At 41.0% G+C, this 14104-nt stretch overlaps 1 protein-coding gene across 2 annotated transcripts in view; it reads left to right on the top strand.

Annotated features, from left to right (window-relative positions):
- Positions 1-14104, top strand: part of SOAT1 (sterol O-acyltransferase 1) — a 69409-nt gene that overhangs the window by 41344 nt on the left and 13961 nt on the right. For both annotated transcript variants that reach the window (XM_044915932.1, XM_021682797.1), the window contains exons 4-5: positions 10302-10450; positions 11651-11710. In XM_044915932.1, the coding sequence (XP_044771867.1) occupies positions 10302-10450; positions 11651-11710 (209 nt within the window). The remainder of the gene's footprint in view (positions 1-10301; positions 10451-11650; positions 11711-14104) is intronic.

The raw sequence follows: 14104 nt of genomic DNA, 5'->3' as shown, positions 1-14104 counted from the left end.
TGTTGTTTTATGGGTTGATATTTACTAATGTGAAATGACCATTGAGGTTGACGGGTATGTGAATATTGTTTGGAGCCATGAAATTTACTTGTTCTTTTGTGGGTTTTTAGAAATAACTTTTTTAGAGAGGGAGAGGGGCGGGGAGGGTCGGGGGGGGGGAGAGGGAGAGAGAGAATCTTAAGCAGGCTTTGTGCTGGCAAAGACCCCAAGGCGGGGCTCGATCTTAACACCCTAAGATCATGACTTTGAGCTGAGATCAAGAGTTGGTTGCTGGGGCGCCTGGGTGGCTCAGTTGGTTAAGCGACTGCCTTCGGCTCAGGTCATGATCCTGGAGTCCCGGGATCGAGTCCCGCATCGGGCTCCCTGCTCAGCAGGGAGTCTGCTTCTCCCTCTGACCCTCCCCCTTCTCATGTGCTCTCTCTCTCATTCTCTCTGTCAAATAAATAAATAAAATCTTTAAAAAAAAAAAAAAGTTGGTTGCTTAACAGACTGAGCCATTCAGCTGCTCCTAGAAATAATTTTTTTTTTTTAAGATTTTATTTATTTATTTGACAGAGAGAGACACAGCGAGAGAGGGAACACAAGCAGGGGGAGTGGGAGAGGGAGAGGGAGAAGCAGGCTTCCTGCTGAGCAGGGAGCCCTATGTGGGGCTCGATCCCAGGATCCTGGGATCATGACCTGAGCCAAAGACAGATGCTTAACGACTGAGCCACCCAGGCAACGCTCCTAGAAATAATTTTTTTTTTCTTTGAAGATTTTATTTATTTATTTGACAGAGAGAGACACAGCGAGAGAGGGAACACAAGCAGGAGGAGTGGGAGAGGGAGAAGCAGGCTTCCCGCAGAGCAGGGAGCCCAATGTGGGGCTCGATCCCAGGACCCTGGGATCATGACCTGAGCCGAAGGCAGACGCTTAACAACTGAGCCACCCAGGTGCCCCAGAGTTCATGTATTTCTGAATTTTTCAGTTAATCAGATTTTCAGTCCCTTGTTTTAAGTTCAGAGTTTCAGATTTATGAGAGAGAGAATTGGATTTTGGCCAGAAGGACAGGGCCATATAGTACAGCCCTGGCCTAAACACTGGGTTCCTGTCCTTAACCTTTGAGGACAGTTTCCAGAGAAAAATGAGTATGAGAAGAGTTAAAAAAGAGTGCCTTGATACTGTGAATATTTGTAGAACTTTTATTAACGCACACAACTTTATAGAGGGAATGCTAGGTCTCATGTGAGGGGGATGAAAAACTACTTCCTATTTCTGTTTCTTAAAAACACAGATTTATTGCAACATATTTCATTTCCTTCTGATGTAGCATTTAAAATCCTATTTTACACATCAGTACCTTATGCTGTTGCCTAACTATTAAATGAGCAAACTGTAATGAGTAAGGCTCAGATGGCATGTCTGCAAATCAGGACTTCTCTTTATGGTTTATTGCTCATCCACGTAACCTCTTCTAAAAAAGTGTTTGGATAATGCCAATCTATTTGATTTATTGGCAGACTGCTGGAGAGATAAGTCTAGGTCTTTTCTGCCCAGAAATTCTTCGGTTATTGTATACGTTGAGGTTAGGTTGTGCTGTAGTAGATAAACATAAGATGAACACAAATAATCGTGGCTTAAACAATAGACGTATGTTGCCCTTCCATGTAAATGATCTAGAAGTGGGAAGTTTAGAACGGTTATGGTGACTCTTGTGGTCCTCCCAGGACCCTGGTCCCTTCTACCTCTGTACTTTTACATTTTGTAGGCTGTGATCGTCCTTTTCATTGTCCAGATGACTCCAGCCATTTCATCTGAGTTTCAGGGAGCAGGATTGAGTTAGGAAAAGAAGTGGGTTGACAACTAATAGCCTCTACTACAACTGTCCATTCTACTTTCCTGCCCTTGACATTCTGGTCAAGTCTTCTTTTCGCTGTGTCCGTGTGATTGTATCCTTAACGATTGAGCCACCCAGGCGCCCCTAGAGCTCTAATTTCGTTAGTCGCTGGGTTATCTTGAACCTTTGGCTTTCTGTATTAAGGGTATTAAGGATTATGCAATAGTTATGCTCAAGACTTAACTTCCAAACAAGTGTGTTTTTTTTTTTTTTTTTAATGTGGAGTTTATTACAATGCACTATTTATGACTGTAAACCTCTTTTACATTGATTGATGCATTCAAATGAAATGTTTGTGATAGGACTAATTTATTAGATTACCTACCATTTTCAGGCTACACGTACATTGTTGACTTTTTTTTTTTTTAGGTTTTACTTTTGGCTTATGGTACTCATGATATAGAAAATATTTTGGATCAAGTACAGTGGAAAGAAGTATAATGTTATGTGAACTCGGAGTCATCTAGACTGGGGGTTCTTATCCTAGTTAGACAGCTTACAAGTTCTGTGACCTTGGGCAAGTCACATTACTTGATTTGTTAGAGTTTGGATCTGTCTTCGGTAGAATAGGAATTATGTTGCCTACTTCACAAAGATTGTTTAGGACTAGCACTAATATATAAAGCCCCTAAACAGGCATTTAGCAGTCACAGACATTGAATAAATCCCAGCCATTACCAACAATGGCAACAGTGGTGATTTTTAGGCCCTTTTCCTTCATAGCTTTTAGAAAGAAATCAGGGCTAGGGAGTTCTTTTAGACAAGTACTTTCCGCTTTATGATAGATGTTGAGTAAAGTCAGCAGGGGTGTGAGTAGGAGTTTCAGTGCCAGGGGTTGGTTTCAAAAGCTGTTTTGAAATATACTTAACATCTACAGTCTTACCAGTTGCTTTGCTGAGAACTAGATATACAGTGGTTAACAAAAAGACATGCTGTTTAAAGTCAGGCGGGGCAGGCAGACATTAAGACATCAAAAAATAGAAATATATAGAATTTCAGATGGTATTAGGTGCAGTGAAAGAAATGAATAAGATGCAGTAGCTTTAGAGTGAATTGTTAGGAGAAACCTCTCGTGAATTAGTTTAAGACCTAAACAGTGTATTACCTGTTCTATTGTGTTACCTGTTTTGCCCAAAAAGGTCTGGTTTCTGGTTCCATGCCACTGTGGGGTTAAAAGATTCTCTGTGTAAAGCCAGACAGTGAGTCAGAGGAACAAGTAGTTAGTTCATGGCCTAGCAAGTAATATGACCTTGTAGAGTCAGAGTATAATTTTTTATATGCTGTACTCAGTATATGTTTTTACTTTGTGTTTCTCTCAGTCTACTTTTTTTCCCCCTCAATCTACTTTTTTATTTTTTTTCATGCCTCTGTGCCTTTGAAAGGATGATTTTATCTATTCATAAATGACCCTCCTCTTTTCTCATTTTAAGACTCGGTTCAAGGTAACCTCTCCTTGGAAGGCTTTTTATAGAAGAATTATCTTTCTAAAATGCAGATCTGAGCATGTTTATAAAACTTGTGTTTAAAACATCATTGGTCTCCAGTTGCCCTTTAGGAGAAAATGAAAAATTCTTAAAGTGGCCTAAAGGTCTGTCATGTTGTAGCCCATTTGCTTCTTCAGCCTCATCTCTGATCACTTGTGAGTGCCTTCACTAAGTGTTTGGACCGTAGGATCTTTGCTTCATGGTGATTGTTCCCCATTCTTAGAATATTAGAGGTTGTCCAGTTCAGCTGCTTATTTAAAAAATGGGGTTTCTTTCAGAGTGGAGAAGGGGGGGGCGATGGACAAAATGGGTGAAGGGGAGAGGGAGATGCCGGCTTCCAGTTTATGGAATGAGTTAAGTCACAGGAATAAAAGGCACAGGGTAGGGAATAGAGTCAGTGGTACATTATAGAAGTGTTGTATGGTGACAGATGATAGCTACCCTTGTGAGGGCAGCATAACGTATAGAGTTGTTGAATCACTATGTTGTATACCTGAAACTAATGTAACATTATGTGTGAACTATACTCAAAAAAGATTTTTTTTAAAATGAGGTTTCTTGGGGCACCTGGGTGGCTTAGTCGGTTAAGCGTCTACCTTCGGCTCAGGTCATGATCCTGGAGTCCTGGGACGGCGTCTGGCTTCCTGCTCAGTGGGGAGTCTGCTTGTCCCTCCCCGCTGCTCTCTCTCTCTTAAATGAATAATTAAAATCTTTTTTTTTTTTTAAAGAGGTTTCTTGGGGCGCCTGGGTGGCCTCCGTCAGTTGGGTGTCTGACTCTTGATTTTGTCTCAGCTCATGGTTTCAGGATTTCAGGGTTGAGCAATCGAGCCCTGTGTCAGAGGTTTCTTTGAGCTCTAAAATATAGTGATTAAGCACCTGCTTTTCTAGTTTCTAATTAACTGCCTGCCTCCTTCCTTTGGTCGTCCTTCTGTCCATCTGTCATCGTGCTTGGACAATCATAATCCATGGGCTGAATGAAATTAATAATAGAGAAAAGGTAGAGAAGATAAACAAATTAGAAAGCCTGTAACACTCCAATCTCCTTTTCAGGTGACTAATATCAGATTATTCAGATTTATAATGATCACAGTATGAAGTTCTGATTAATGACAGTTTCATATAATGGAAGAACTGCAAAGGCAGGAGTGGAGCACTGTTTGTCCTGTATTTTTCTATATTTCCTCTTATATGGGGAGTGATAGCAATAAGCAGTCACTCTATTTTCATCAGTATTTAGATACATGAAAGGAGAAGCTAAGGAAACTCAGTGCCCACAACAGAGTTCTTCCTTGTGTCCTAGCGGCAGCAGCTTCTGTGTACTTTAATTGGCGCGAGCCAAGCTACTCATGCTGTTTGACAAAGTCCAAGTATGGGGGACGATCCTGAAAACAGGAGACTCCACAGCTGCCTCCTGCTATTCTCTTTCATTTTGTTTATGGCAATCTTTATAATTGTGGGAATATTTCTGGGCTGGCTCCTGCTATTCTCTTTCATTTTGTTTATGGCAATCTTTAGAATTATGGGAATATTTCTGGGGTTTCATGATAAAGTGACTACTCATCTTAGTTACGCCTATCTAAGCAATCATAATGAAACTAATTCCACGAAGAATTAGTTTCTATAGAACAAAATAACAAGACGGTCACGCTCTGTCTAGCACCTTTCTCTTTGCGTACTGTTTTTTAGTTTTAGTGAAAGCCAATAAGCAGAAATCAATAAAGGTCATGTTAATCATTACAAAGGAAAAATGAAAGAAGGCTATGGCTGTAATCCAGAAAATGATCTAAGATTTGGAAAAACAAAAATATCCTAAAATATAAATAAAGTTCCTCCGAGGCTGTCAGGAGGAGATGCTTGCAACCTGATCCTGTGTCTGTGTCTCCTCATTCACCGACGCCGTCCTTTCCTACGAGAGACCCACCCCGGCTGGAGCTGGACTCCGGCATTTAATTGCTTGGAAATAGAGGAGAAATCTCAGCGTTAAGAAATGAATATCAGGCATCTAGTTAGTATAATGCTGTGTACGGGAATATGGTAGATTTGAATCGTTACCTTTTAACATGGGTGGAGTATTATGCTAAGCAAAATAAGTCAGAGAAAGGCATTTCATTTATGTGGAATTTAAGAAACAAAACAAATGAGCATAGGGGGAAAAAGAGAGAGAGGCAAACCAAGAAACAGACTCTTAACTGATGGTTACCAGAGGGGATGTGGGTGGAGGGTGGTTTAAATAGGTGATGGGGTTTAAGGAGGGCGCTTATGATGAGCGCCAGGTGTTGTATGGAGATGTTGAATCCTTATATTGTATACCTGACACTAATTACACTGTATGTTAACTACTGGAATTTATTTGTTTATTTTTATTTGTTTATTTTTAAAGATTTATTTATTTGACAGAGAGAGCACAAGCAGGGGGAGTGGCAGGCAGAGGGAGAGGGAGAAGCAGACTCTCCGCTGAGCAGGGAGCCCGATGCGGGGCTCAATCCCAGGACCCTGGGATCATGACCTGAGCCGAAGGCAGACGCTTAACTGACTGAGCCACTCAGGTGCCCCCACTAACTGGAATTTAGATAAAAATATACATAAAAAATAGTTATAGCACGACTTTTATTGTACATTGTTTTTTCTTCATTGGTTGGCTCTGACTGGGTTGGAGCAACAGATAGCTGTGAGGTGATAACTATGTCAGGTACTGTGCTGGGCATTTTTTGCAGGGGATTTGTTTTGGGGCTTTTTAAAAAATTTGCACAACAGTTTAGTAAGTTAGATTTTACCATCTCAACTTTGCACATGAGTAACTGCTCATAAAAGTGAAATAGCTTGCCTGAGGCCACACTCAAGTGGTGGAGGTAGAATTTGAACCCAGGTCTGCCTGGCTGAAAGCTTGTATTTCCTTTTTTTTTTTTTTTAAGGTTTATTTATTTATTTGAGACAGAGACAGAGAGAGAGAGCGACAGAGACAGTGAGAGAGAGCAAGAGTGGGGAGGAGAGGGAGAAGCAGGCTCGATCCCAGGACCCTGGGACCATGACCTGAGCAGAAGGCAGACACTTAACTGACTGAGCCACCCAGGTGCCCCAAAAGCTTGTATTTCTTTTACTGCTTTATTACTCAGCACTAAAGACATCTTTTTCCTTCCTGCATATAAATTTTACTTCAGGAAAAGGAGACACAAATTAATCATATTAAAATAGAACCCTTTTTAGCTCAGCGACCTTGAGAAGTGTTCTGTCCTGTCCCGGGTGTGAGAGGTTGGGGTCATAGATGGGGGGTGGGGGGGCAGTTGTGAAAGGAAGTTACAAGGAGAGTTGACATCTGCACCACCTTATACTGTCCCTCATGCTATTGAGACGCCTGTAATTTTTATTCTTTTACTTTCTCTCTTCTCTTTCTCCCTTCTGTCACTCTGAATGCCTGGTGGCATTCCCTGCACCATGAATAATTTGTGTCTTTCCTCACTGATGGGCGGTGAGCTCAGTGAGAGCAGGGCTGTGTGTATCTTGTTCACCACCGTAGGTGCTGAATAAAAATACTCCTTGTTGTCCAGATCTGTTTGGTTCCTGGGATTGTATAGTGGGTTGGGATAACAAGGGGTACTCTTTATTTGTGGAGTGACCAGAAAAGAAGAAAAGATAGGAGTTTTGGAATATGGAGCAAAAGGATGGGAATAGAAGGAAGGGGAAGAGAAAAGGGTACAGTTGATAAAGAGGGTGAAGGTGGGGAGGTTGTTGTAGGTGTTCTCACTACAGGACTGGAAGCTGCAAGTTCTGGAGTGTAAGGCAAAGGCTCCTGTGCAGGTGAGTAGTGTGGAAGGCCAAGAGCTTATGTGGAAGATGTTGGCTGTGTGCTCTTCACCTTGAGTTGGATGGATTAGGACCTGACTTTTAACAGCTTTTACTGACATTTGTGTAACATTTATTATGATTTTTTTTTTTCATGCTTCTGGTCTGCTTAAGCCAATACTTACTTGGGAAGGAGACTGGTTGCAGAGTATGAGGAATACTAGCTAAAAGAAAAGGTTTGACATCCTTTTGCCACGTCTCAAGACTCCAGGCCTCTTTTTTAATGCTGAGTAAAATTTCAGTGGACTGATGGGAGTAGGGAGCAAAGTGTTAAAACCTTACATGATTTAGCTCCCCCTCCTTCTACCCCTTCCTTCTTTATTTTTATTATTTTTTAATTATTCTTTTAGAGTAGGCTATACTTCCAATGTGGGGTTTGAACTCACGACCCCAAGATCAAAAGTTACTTGCTCTACCAAATGAGCCAGCCAGGTGCCACATCCCCTCCTCCTTTTCCGACCTCAGCTCTTACCACTCCTCTTCAGCTTTGACATCCTCCTTCCTTACAGTTTCTCAAACCTGTCCAGGGTTCCTGCCTCAGGGCTTTTTATACACTCATGCTTTTTTTCCTCTCTGGTACTTTTCCCACAGATATCCACTAACTTACCCTCCTACCTTCTTCAAATCTCCAATGTCATGCTGTCTTTGAGGCTTTCCTTTGACCTCTGTGAAAAACACCTTCCCCACCCCCCATACCTCTGCATTATTTCTTTCTGTAACACCCTCTGGCATTCTGTATGTCCTATCTACCCTCATTGGAATTTTAAGTTCCATGAAGACGGGGACTTGGTTTTGTTCATTGTTGTATCTCTAGTGCCTAGAACAACTGTGCCCAGAACTAGCACTGCCCTCTACGTGGGACAATGTTTTCATAACAAGCTGGGGGGGGGGGGGGCGGGAGCTTTATTAATCCATCCAGCTCTAGAGATTAAATGAGAATGCACCTTTTTTTGTTTGTCACTTTTTTTGGTTTTGTTTTTTTGTTGGGGAAGCATTCTGTTGAAAAATTTCAAAATGTGAGGATAGACATATAATTGAAATGGAACAGGCAAAAGAAGTAAAATAAAATATTACTAGGTAACCTTAATATGAAAAAGTAACTATAAAAACTCTATATTCTTTCTTCTGGGGAACATAGGTCCTCTATATTTTGTCCTTAAAACCAACCTATGTTCGGGCGCCTGGGTGGCTCAGTTGGTTAAGCGACTGCCTTCGGCTCAGGTCATGATCCTGGAGTCCCGGGATCGAGTCCCGCATCGGGCTCCCTGCTCGGCAGGGAGTCTGCTTCTCCCTCTGACCCTCCTCCCTCTCATGCTCTCTGTCTCTCATTCTCTCTTTCTCAAATAAATAAATAAAATCTTTAAAAAAAAAAAAAAAACCAACCTATGTTCACATTTCCTGTTTTAGCTAATACTTTCCTATCTCTGCTTTTCATCACATTGTGTCTTTCTACCACTTTTAACTTAATCTTAATTCTTCCTGTGTTTTTGAGGTTTCAGCTCAACTCCCAGCTCAAAAAAAGACACTTCTAAGTCAACTCCTAGTGTTGGTACAGAGTGTCTGGGAGACTCCGAAAGGAAAAAGGAGTGAGTCTTGTTTTTGCTTGGGGCCTGGAGTTTTTTTTTTTTTTTTTTAAAGATTTTATTTATTTATTTGACAGAGAGATAGAGAGCACAAGTAGGCAGAGAGGCAGGCAGAGGGAGAGGGAGAAGCAGACTCCCCACTGAGCAGGGAGCCCGACGCGGGGCTCGATCCCAGGACCCCGGGATCATGACCTGAGCCAAAGGCAGCCGCTTAACCAACTGAGCCACCCAGGCGCCCCAGGGGCCTGGGGTTTTTATTGAGGATTGTGGTCTGGTGACATATCTTCTCAGGCTTTCAGGCACACATGTTTAGGTGTCCTAAGTCACTTATGCCTTGGAGCCCAACGGTCTTGGAAAAATGTTCATGATAGGTTCATGACGACCCCACCAGGTCACTCCTTAGGTGTTATCTATTGTGCTGGAAAACTCCAAAGAAATCATTAACTCCTTGACCTACACAAGGAGGACGTACATTATCTGTTCTATAAGGTATGTGTGAGGCGGGGATGTGGGTTCTTGCAAGAGCAGAAGCAGGAAAAAGAGCAAAAAAGCAGTTTTTCATGGGGTTCTTTAGTTCCCTTGTCTCAGTTTGAAAAGCCTTCATGTAGTTCCATTAATTATATTGATATTTTTAGGCTTTACTTTTTAAAAGACTTAGTCAAACTCTTGGTATAACAGAACCTAGAGGTTCTGTTTAGGTTCAATCTAAACAATTTAGAGAAATGAGCATTTATTTCTTAAAATGTTTGAAAGACCTCGTTTTCCTTTATGTAGATGAGTCCTACCAGTTCTAAAATACTCAACTTTACAATTTGAATACCTGTAGTAGGTGGCCTGTTAAAACCTGAAGAAATAATTTTTTTGCTTCACATTTTTAAAAAACTGTGGCTATATAAGTTTTAAGATGTTACAAATAGGTTGGGACCAAAATATAACAATTTTATGTTTTGAAAGTGTGTGTGTGTGTGTGTGTTATGGCTAGATAAATATATAGCTGTGGAGGTAGCAGTAAACATTGTGTAAATGTTGGTATCATACAGAAATGACATGACCTAAAATATAAATAGTGGGTATTTGAGGGGGGGGGGTGTGGTGCAGGGTTGGCATGAGAAGAAAAGGGACTTCAATTATATAATGGTGATATAATACTGGCCTTTTTCTTTTTGTTCTTTTCCGGATGAAAATTGGAAGAGAAATAAGACTGTCAGTTTTACCATTTTTGTTACTTTGTTTTTATGTATCTTTCCTGGAGTTCATTTAGTAGGAGATTACTTTGATATTTTGATTTATGCATAAAAGGGTCTAAATTCTTGAAAAGACCTAAATCAGCATGTTGCTTTTTCAGTAGCCGTTTCTGAAACTGCAGCTTAGCTGTAGAAATCATTATTCTGTTTTTACTTCTGTGAACTGACTTAACGTGGATTTCTTTTGATCCAGCTCCATTTAAGAGAATCCTTTGGAAAAATGTTAATAATCCATGTGTTCCTAATGTTTTTTTGTTTTGTTTTAAAATTCTAGGAATTGAAGCCATTTTTTATGAAGGAAGTTGGCAGTCACTTTGATGATTTTGTGACCAATCTCATTGAAAAATCAGCATCATTAGACAATGGTGGGTGTGCTATCACAAGCTTTTCTGTTCTTGAAGGAGAGAACAACCACAGAGCTAAGTAAGTATAGATATTAGTTTCTTTTAGTGCAAACATGTCTCTGATAATGCTCAGCGGTCAGAATCTGGACTGCAGTAAAAATGCCTGGATTCACACCCTGGCACCACTTTTTATTAGCTCTGTGTTGCCTTGGGCAAATTAGCCACTTGAAAGGTGGGTTTCTTCATCTTAATATGAGGATTATAACAAGCATGTACCTCATCTAAGACTATGCTGACTTACAAAATAAAAGAGCCAACACTTGTTGAGTGCTCTGCATTTAAACCAATGACCCCGTGAGGTAGATACCATAACAGTCTCATGCTACAGATCAGGATACTGAAGTGTGGGACAGTTATGTGTCCAAGATCACACAGTGGGTATTGGAACCCAGAGCCTTGCTCCGGAGTTCATGCCCTTCACCACATCGTTGTAGTGCCTCCCTGTTGTACTCTATCCAATACCTGTAATAAAGCACAACAGTTAGCGTATATGTTTCTAATTGGTCAGGCATCCGGAGCAGCAGAGGGAAAGCTATCAGAGGCCCATATGTGCTAATTTGCCATTCTGTGCTCTCTTCAGTTTTATGCCCCAGTGGTCTCTGGCAGTCACTTCTATTCCGGAGGACAGTTTTGACCACTAATAGTTGACAGAAGTGTGGGTGATTGTGCAGAAAGCCCTAAAAATGATGATAATGCTAGATGTTTAGAATGAGAGATATTAGGAACTGGAGGCAACCTTTAAGATCAGGAGGCTGTTGGGGATTGTTGGAAGTCCTTTGACATTAGGGAGGGTGAGGGTCTCATAAATTTTAGTGCAGAGGACAGACCAATAACAGCATGTGAACTGGCGTATGGCTAGAGGCCTCTCTCTGACCTTAGCGATGTTTAGGAGAAGGAAAAGGGGTTGTCAGTGTGTGATGCCAGGAATGCATTTCCATAGGGGCTGGGCTATGGAGTACCTTTGAGCGCTGCTCTCCTGAGGTGTGCCTAGCACCTCTTCCTTCTCACCAGACCTGCATGTATCTACCTCATTGCATTGTTCAGGAGTAAATGAGATAACATGCACAAAACCCTTCACATAGTACCCGGGTCAGAGTGAAAGGTGCTTTATTAACGTTATATGCTATAGTTGGTAATATTCTTTCTCTTATCCATAGGTTTAAATTTCTTAAAATACTTGAAGTATTTATATTTTATTTTATTTTTTTGCTCTTCCCAGAGATTTGAGAGCACCTCCAGAACATGGAAAGATTTTTGTTTTAAGGCAGTCTCTCTTAGAGTGAGTATTTTTAGTTGCTTTTATTAATTATTAGTTTGAATTAAAAACTGTTCTGATTACTAAAATCACTGCTTAATTTATGCATGTTTAATGAGTTCTGAATTCATAGAAATCATTAGTTTTGGAACTTCTTGTACATTTGCTGTCTCTTGGTCCTCCTTTGTGATCTTCTGGTTCTATATCTAGTTTCAAAGGAGGAGTTAGAATGAGCATGGTTATCTGTCCTCTGATAAATTTCTTGAAGTTGCAATGCAGAGAATTGATTACCCAAAAAGCTAGAACAAAAGTTTTCTAATTAAGTAAACCCCTTCACAAGTGTTTTGGTGTTGCTACCTTCTTGGTATATTACATATTTTTCATCTCTTCTTTGGCTGGCCAGCTTAGAAACTTGATAGTTTTCTAAGATTTACATATTTTAGAAGCCTGATTGTGTGAATTTTATGAAGAAAATTAGGCACAGTAAATTACTTATGGTGACCTCACTTGTGAACTGAAATAGGTGTGCTGTAGGTAGGTAATGAATATTTCTTTTGTGATGTTCTCTGAGTAGATCATTTATTTATTTACTCAGTCATTCCTCAGAATACTGCTGTAATTTCACCTGCATTAGGATAGGTCATCTGAAATAGTTGGGCTGGTAAAAAATTATCTTGAGTGTCTTTTTTTTTTTTTTTAAAGATTTTATTTATTTATTTAATTGACAGAGAGAGAGAGAGAGAGAGACAGCATGAGGGGGAACACAAGTAGGGGGAGTCGGCGAGGGAGAAGCAGGCTTCCAGCTGAGCAGGGAGCCCGATGCGGGGCTCGATCCCAGGACCCTGGGATCATGACCTGAGCCTAAGGCAGTCGCTTAACCAACTGAGCCACCCAGGCGCCCCTATCTTGAGTGTCTTAATGTGCTTTTTTAAAACAATACATTTTATGCTTATCAAAATTCACTTTCTGTGAGCCAACTTTATATTCGATGAGAAGGCCAAAATTTTCTGAACATGTTACCTTGTATCCTACAGTTTTAGTGTTTTGCCACACTATTGTTTGAAGAAATTTTAACTTTTAAAATCTGTATCTGGTGGGGAGGGGAAATGCAGGCAGGGGAAAATAAATTATTTTGAACATTATAATTAAGATTTTAATGATAGAATTGCACTATATGAAAAAAGTACTTTTTTTTTTTTTAAAGATTTTATTTATTTATTGGCGAGAGAGACAGAGATAGGGAAGGGGGGGGGGGGAGGGGGGGGGGGGGGGGGGGGGAAACAGACTCCCTGCTAAGCACGGAGGCCTGCCTGCGCCCTGCTGAAAAGAAAGGCTAAAAAGAACCACAAGATACCACCTCATACCAGTCAGAATGGCTAAAATTGACAAGACAGGGAACAACAAATGTTGGCGAGGATGCAGAGAAAGGGGAACCCTCTAACACTGTTGGTGGGAATGCAAGCTGGTACAGCCACTCTGGAAAACAGTGTGGAGGTTCCTCAAAAAGTTGAAAATAGAGCTACCATATGATCCAGCAATTGCACTACTGGGTATTTACCCCGAAGATACAGATGTAGTGAAAAGAAAGGGCACCTGCACCCCAATGTTCTTAGCAGCAATGTCCACAATAGCTAAATTGGAAGGAGCCGAGATGTCCTTCAACAGATGAATGGATAAAGAAGATGTGGTCCATATATAGAATGGAATATTACTCAGCCATCAGGAAGGATGAATACTTACCATTCACATCAACATGGATAGAACTGGAGGGTATTGGGCGCCTGGGTGGCTCAGTTGGTTAAGCGACTGCCTTCAGCTCAGGTCATGATCCTGGAGTCCCGGGATCGAGTCCCGCATCGGGCTCCCTGCTCGGCGGGGAGTCTGCTTCTCCCTCTGACCCTCCTCCCTCTCGTGCTCCCTGTCTCTCATTCTCTCTCTCTCAAATAAATAAATAAAATCTTTAAAAAAAAAAAAAAAAAGAAAAGAACTGGAGGGTATTATGCTGAGCGAAATAAGTCAGTCAGAGAAAGACAATTATATGGTTTCACTCATATCTGGAATATAAGAAATAGCACAGAGGATCACAGGGGAAGGGAGGGGAAACTGAATGGGAAGAAGTCAGAGAGGGAGACAAACCATGACAGAATCTTGACTCCAGGAAACAAACTGAGGGTTGTGGAAAGGGAGGTGGGTGGGGGGATGGGGTAACTGGGTGATGGCCATTAAGGAGGGCAAGTGAAGTGATGAGCACTGGGTGTTATACACAACTGATGAATCATTGAACACTACATCAAAAACTAATGATGTACTATATGTTGGCTGATTGAATTTAAATTAAAAAAAAAATAAAAGAAAAGAATGGCTAAAAAGAAAGGCTAGATCCTACAACTCCTGAGATCATGACCTGAGCTGAAACCA

This window comes from Neomonachus schauinslandi, chromosome 6 (genome assembly GCF_002201575.2).
Source record: "Neomonachus schauinslandi chromosome 6, ASM220157v2, whole genome shotgun sequence".
Taxonomy (NCBI): Eukaryota; Metazoa; Chordata; class Mammalia; order Carnivora; family Phocidae; genus Neomonachus; species Neomonachus schauinslandi.
The sequence above is the reverse complement of the archived record's forward strand: the minus strand, read 5'-3'. Positions and strand labels throughout refer to the sequence as shown.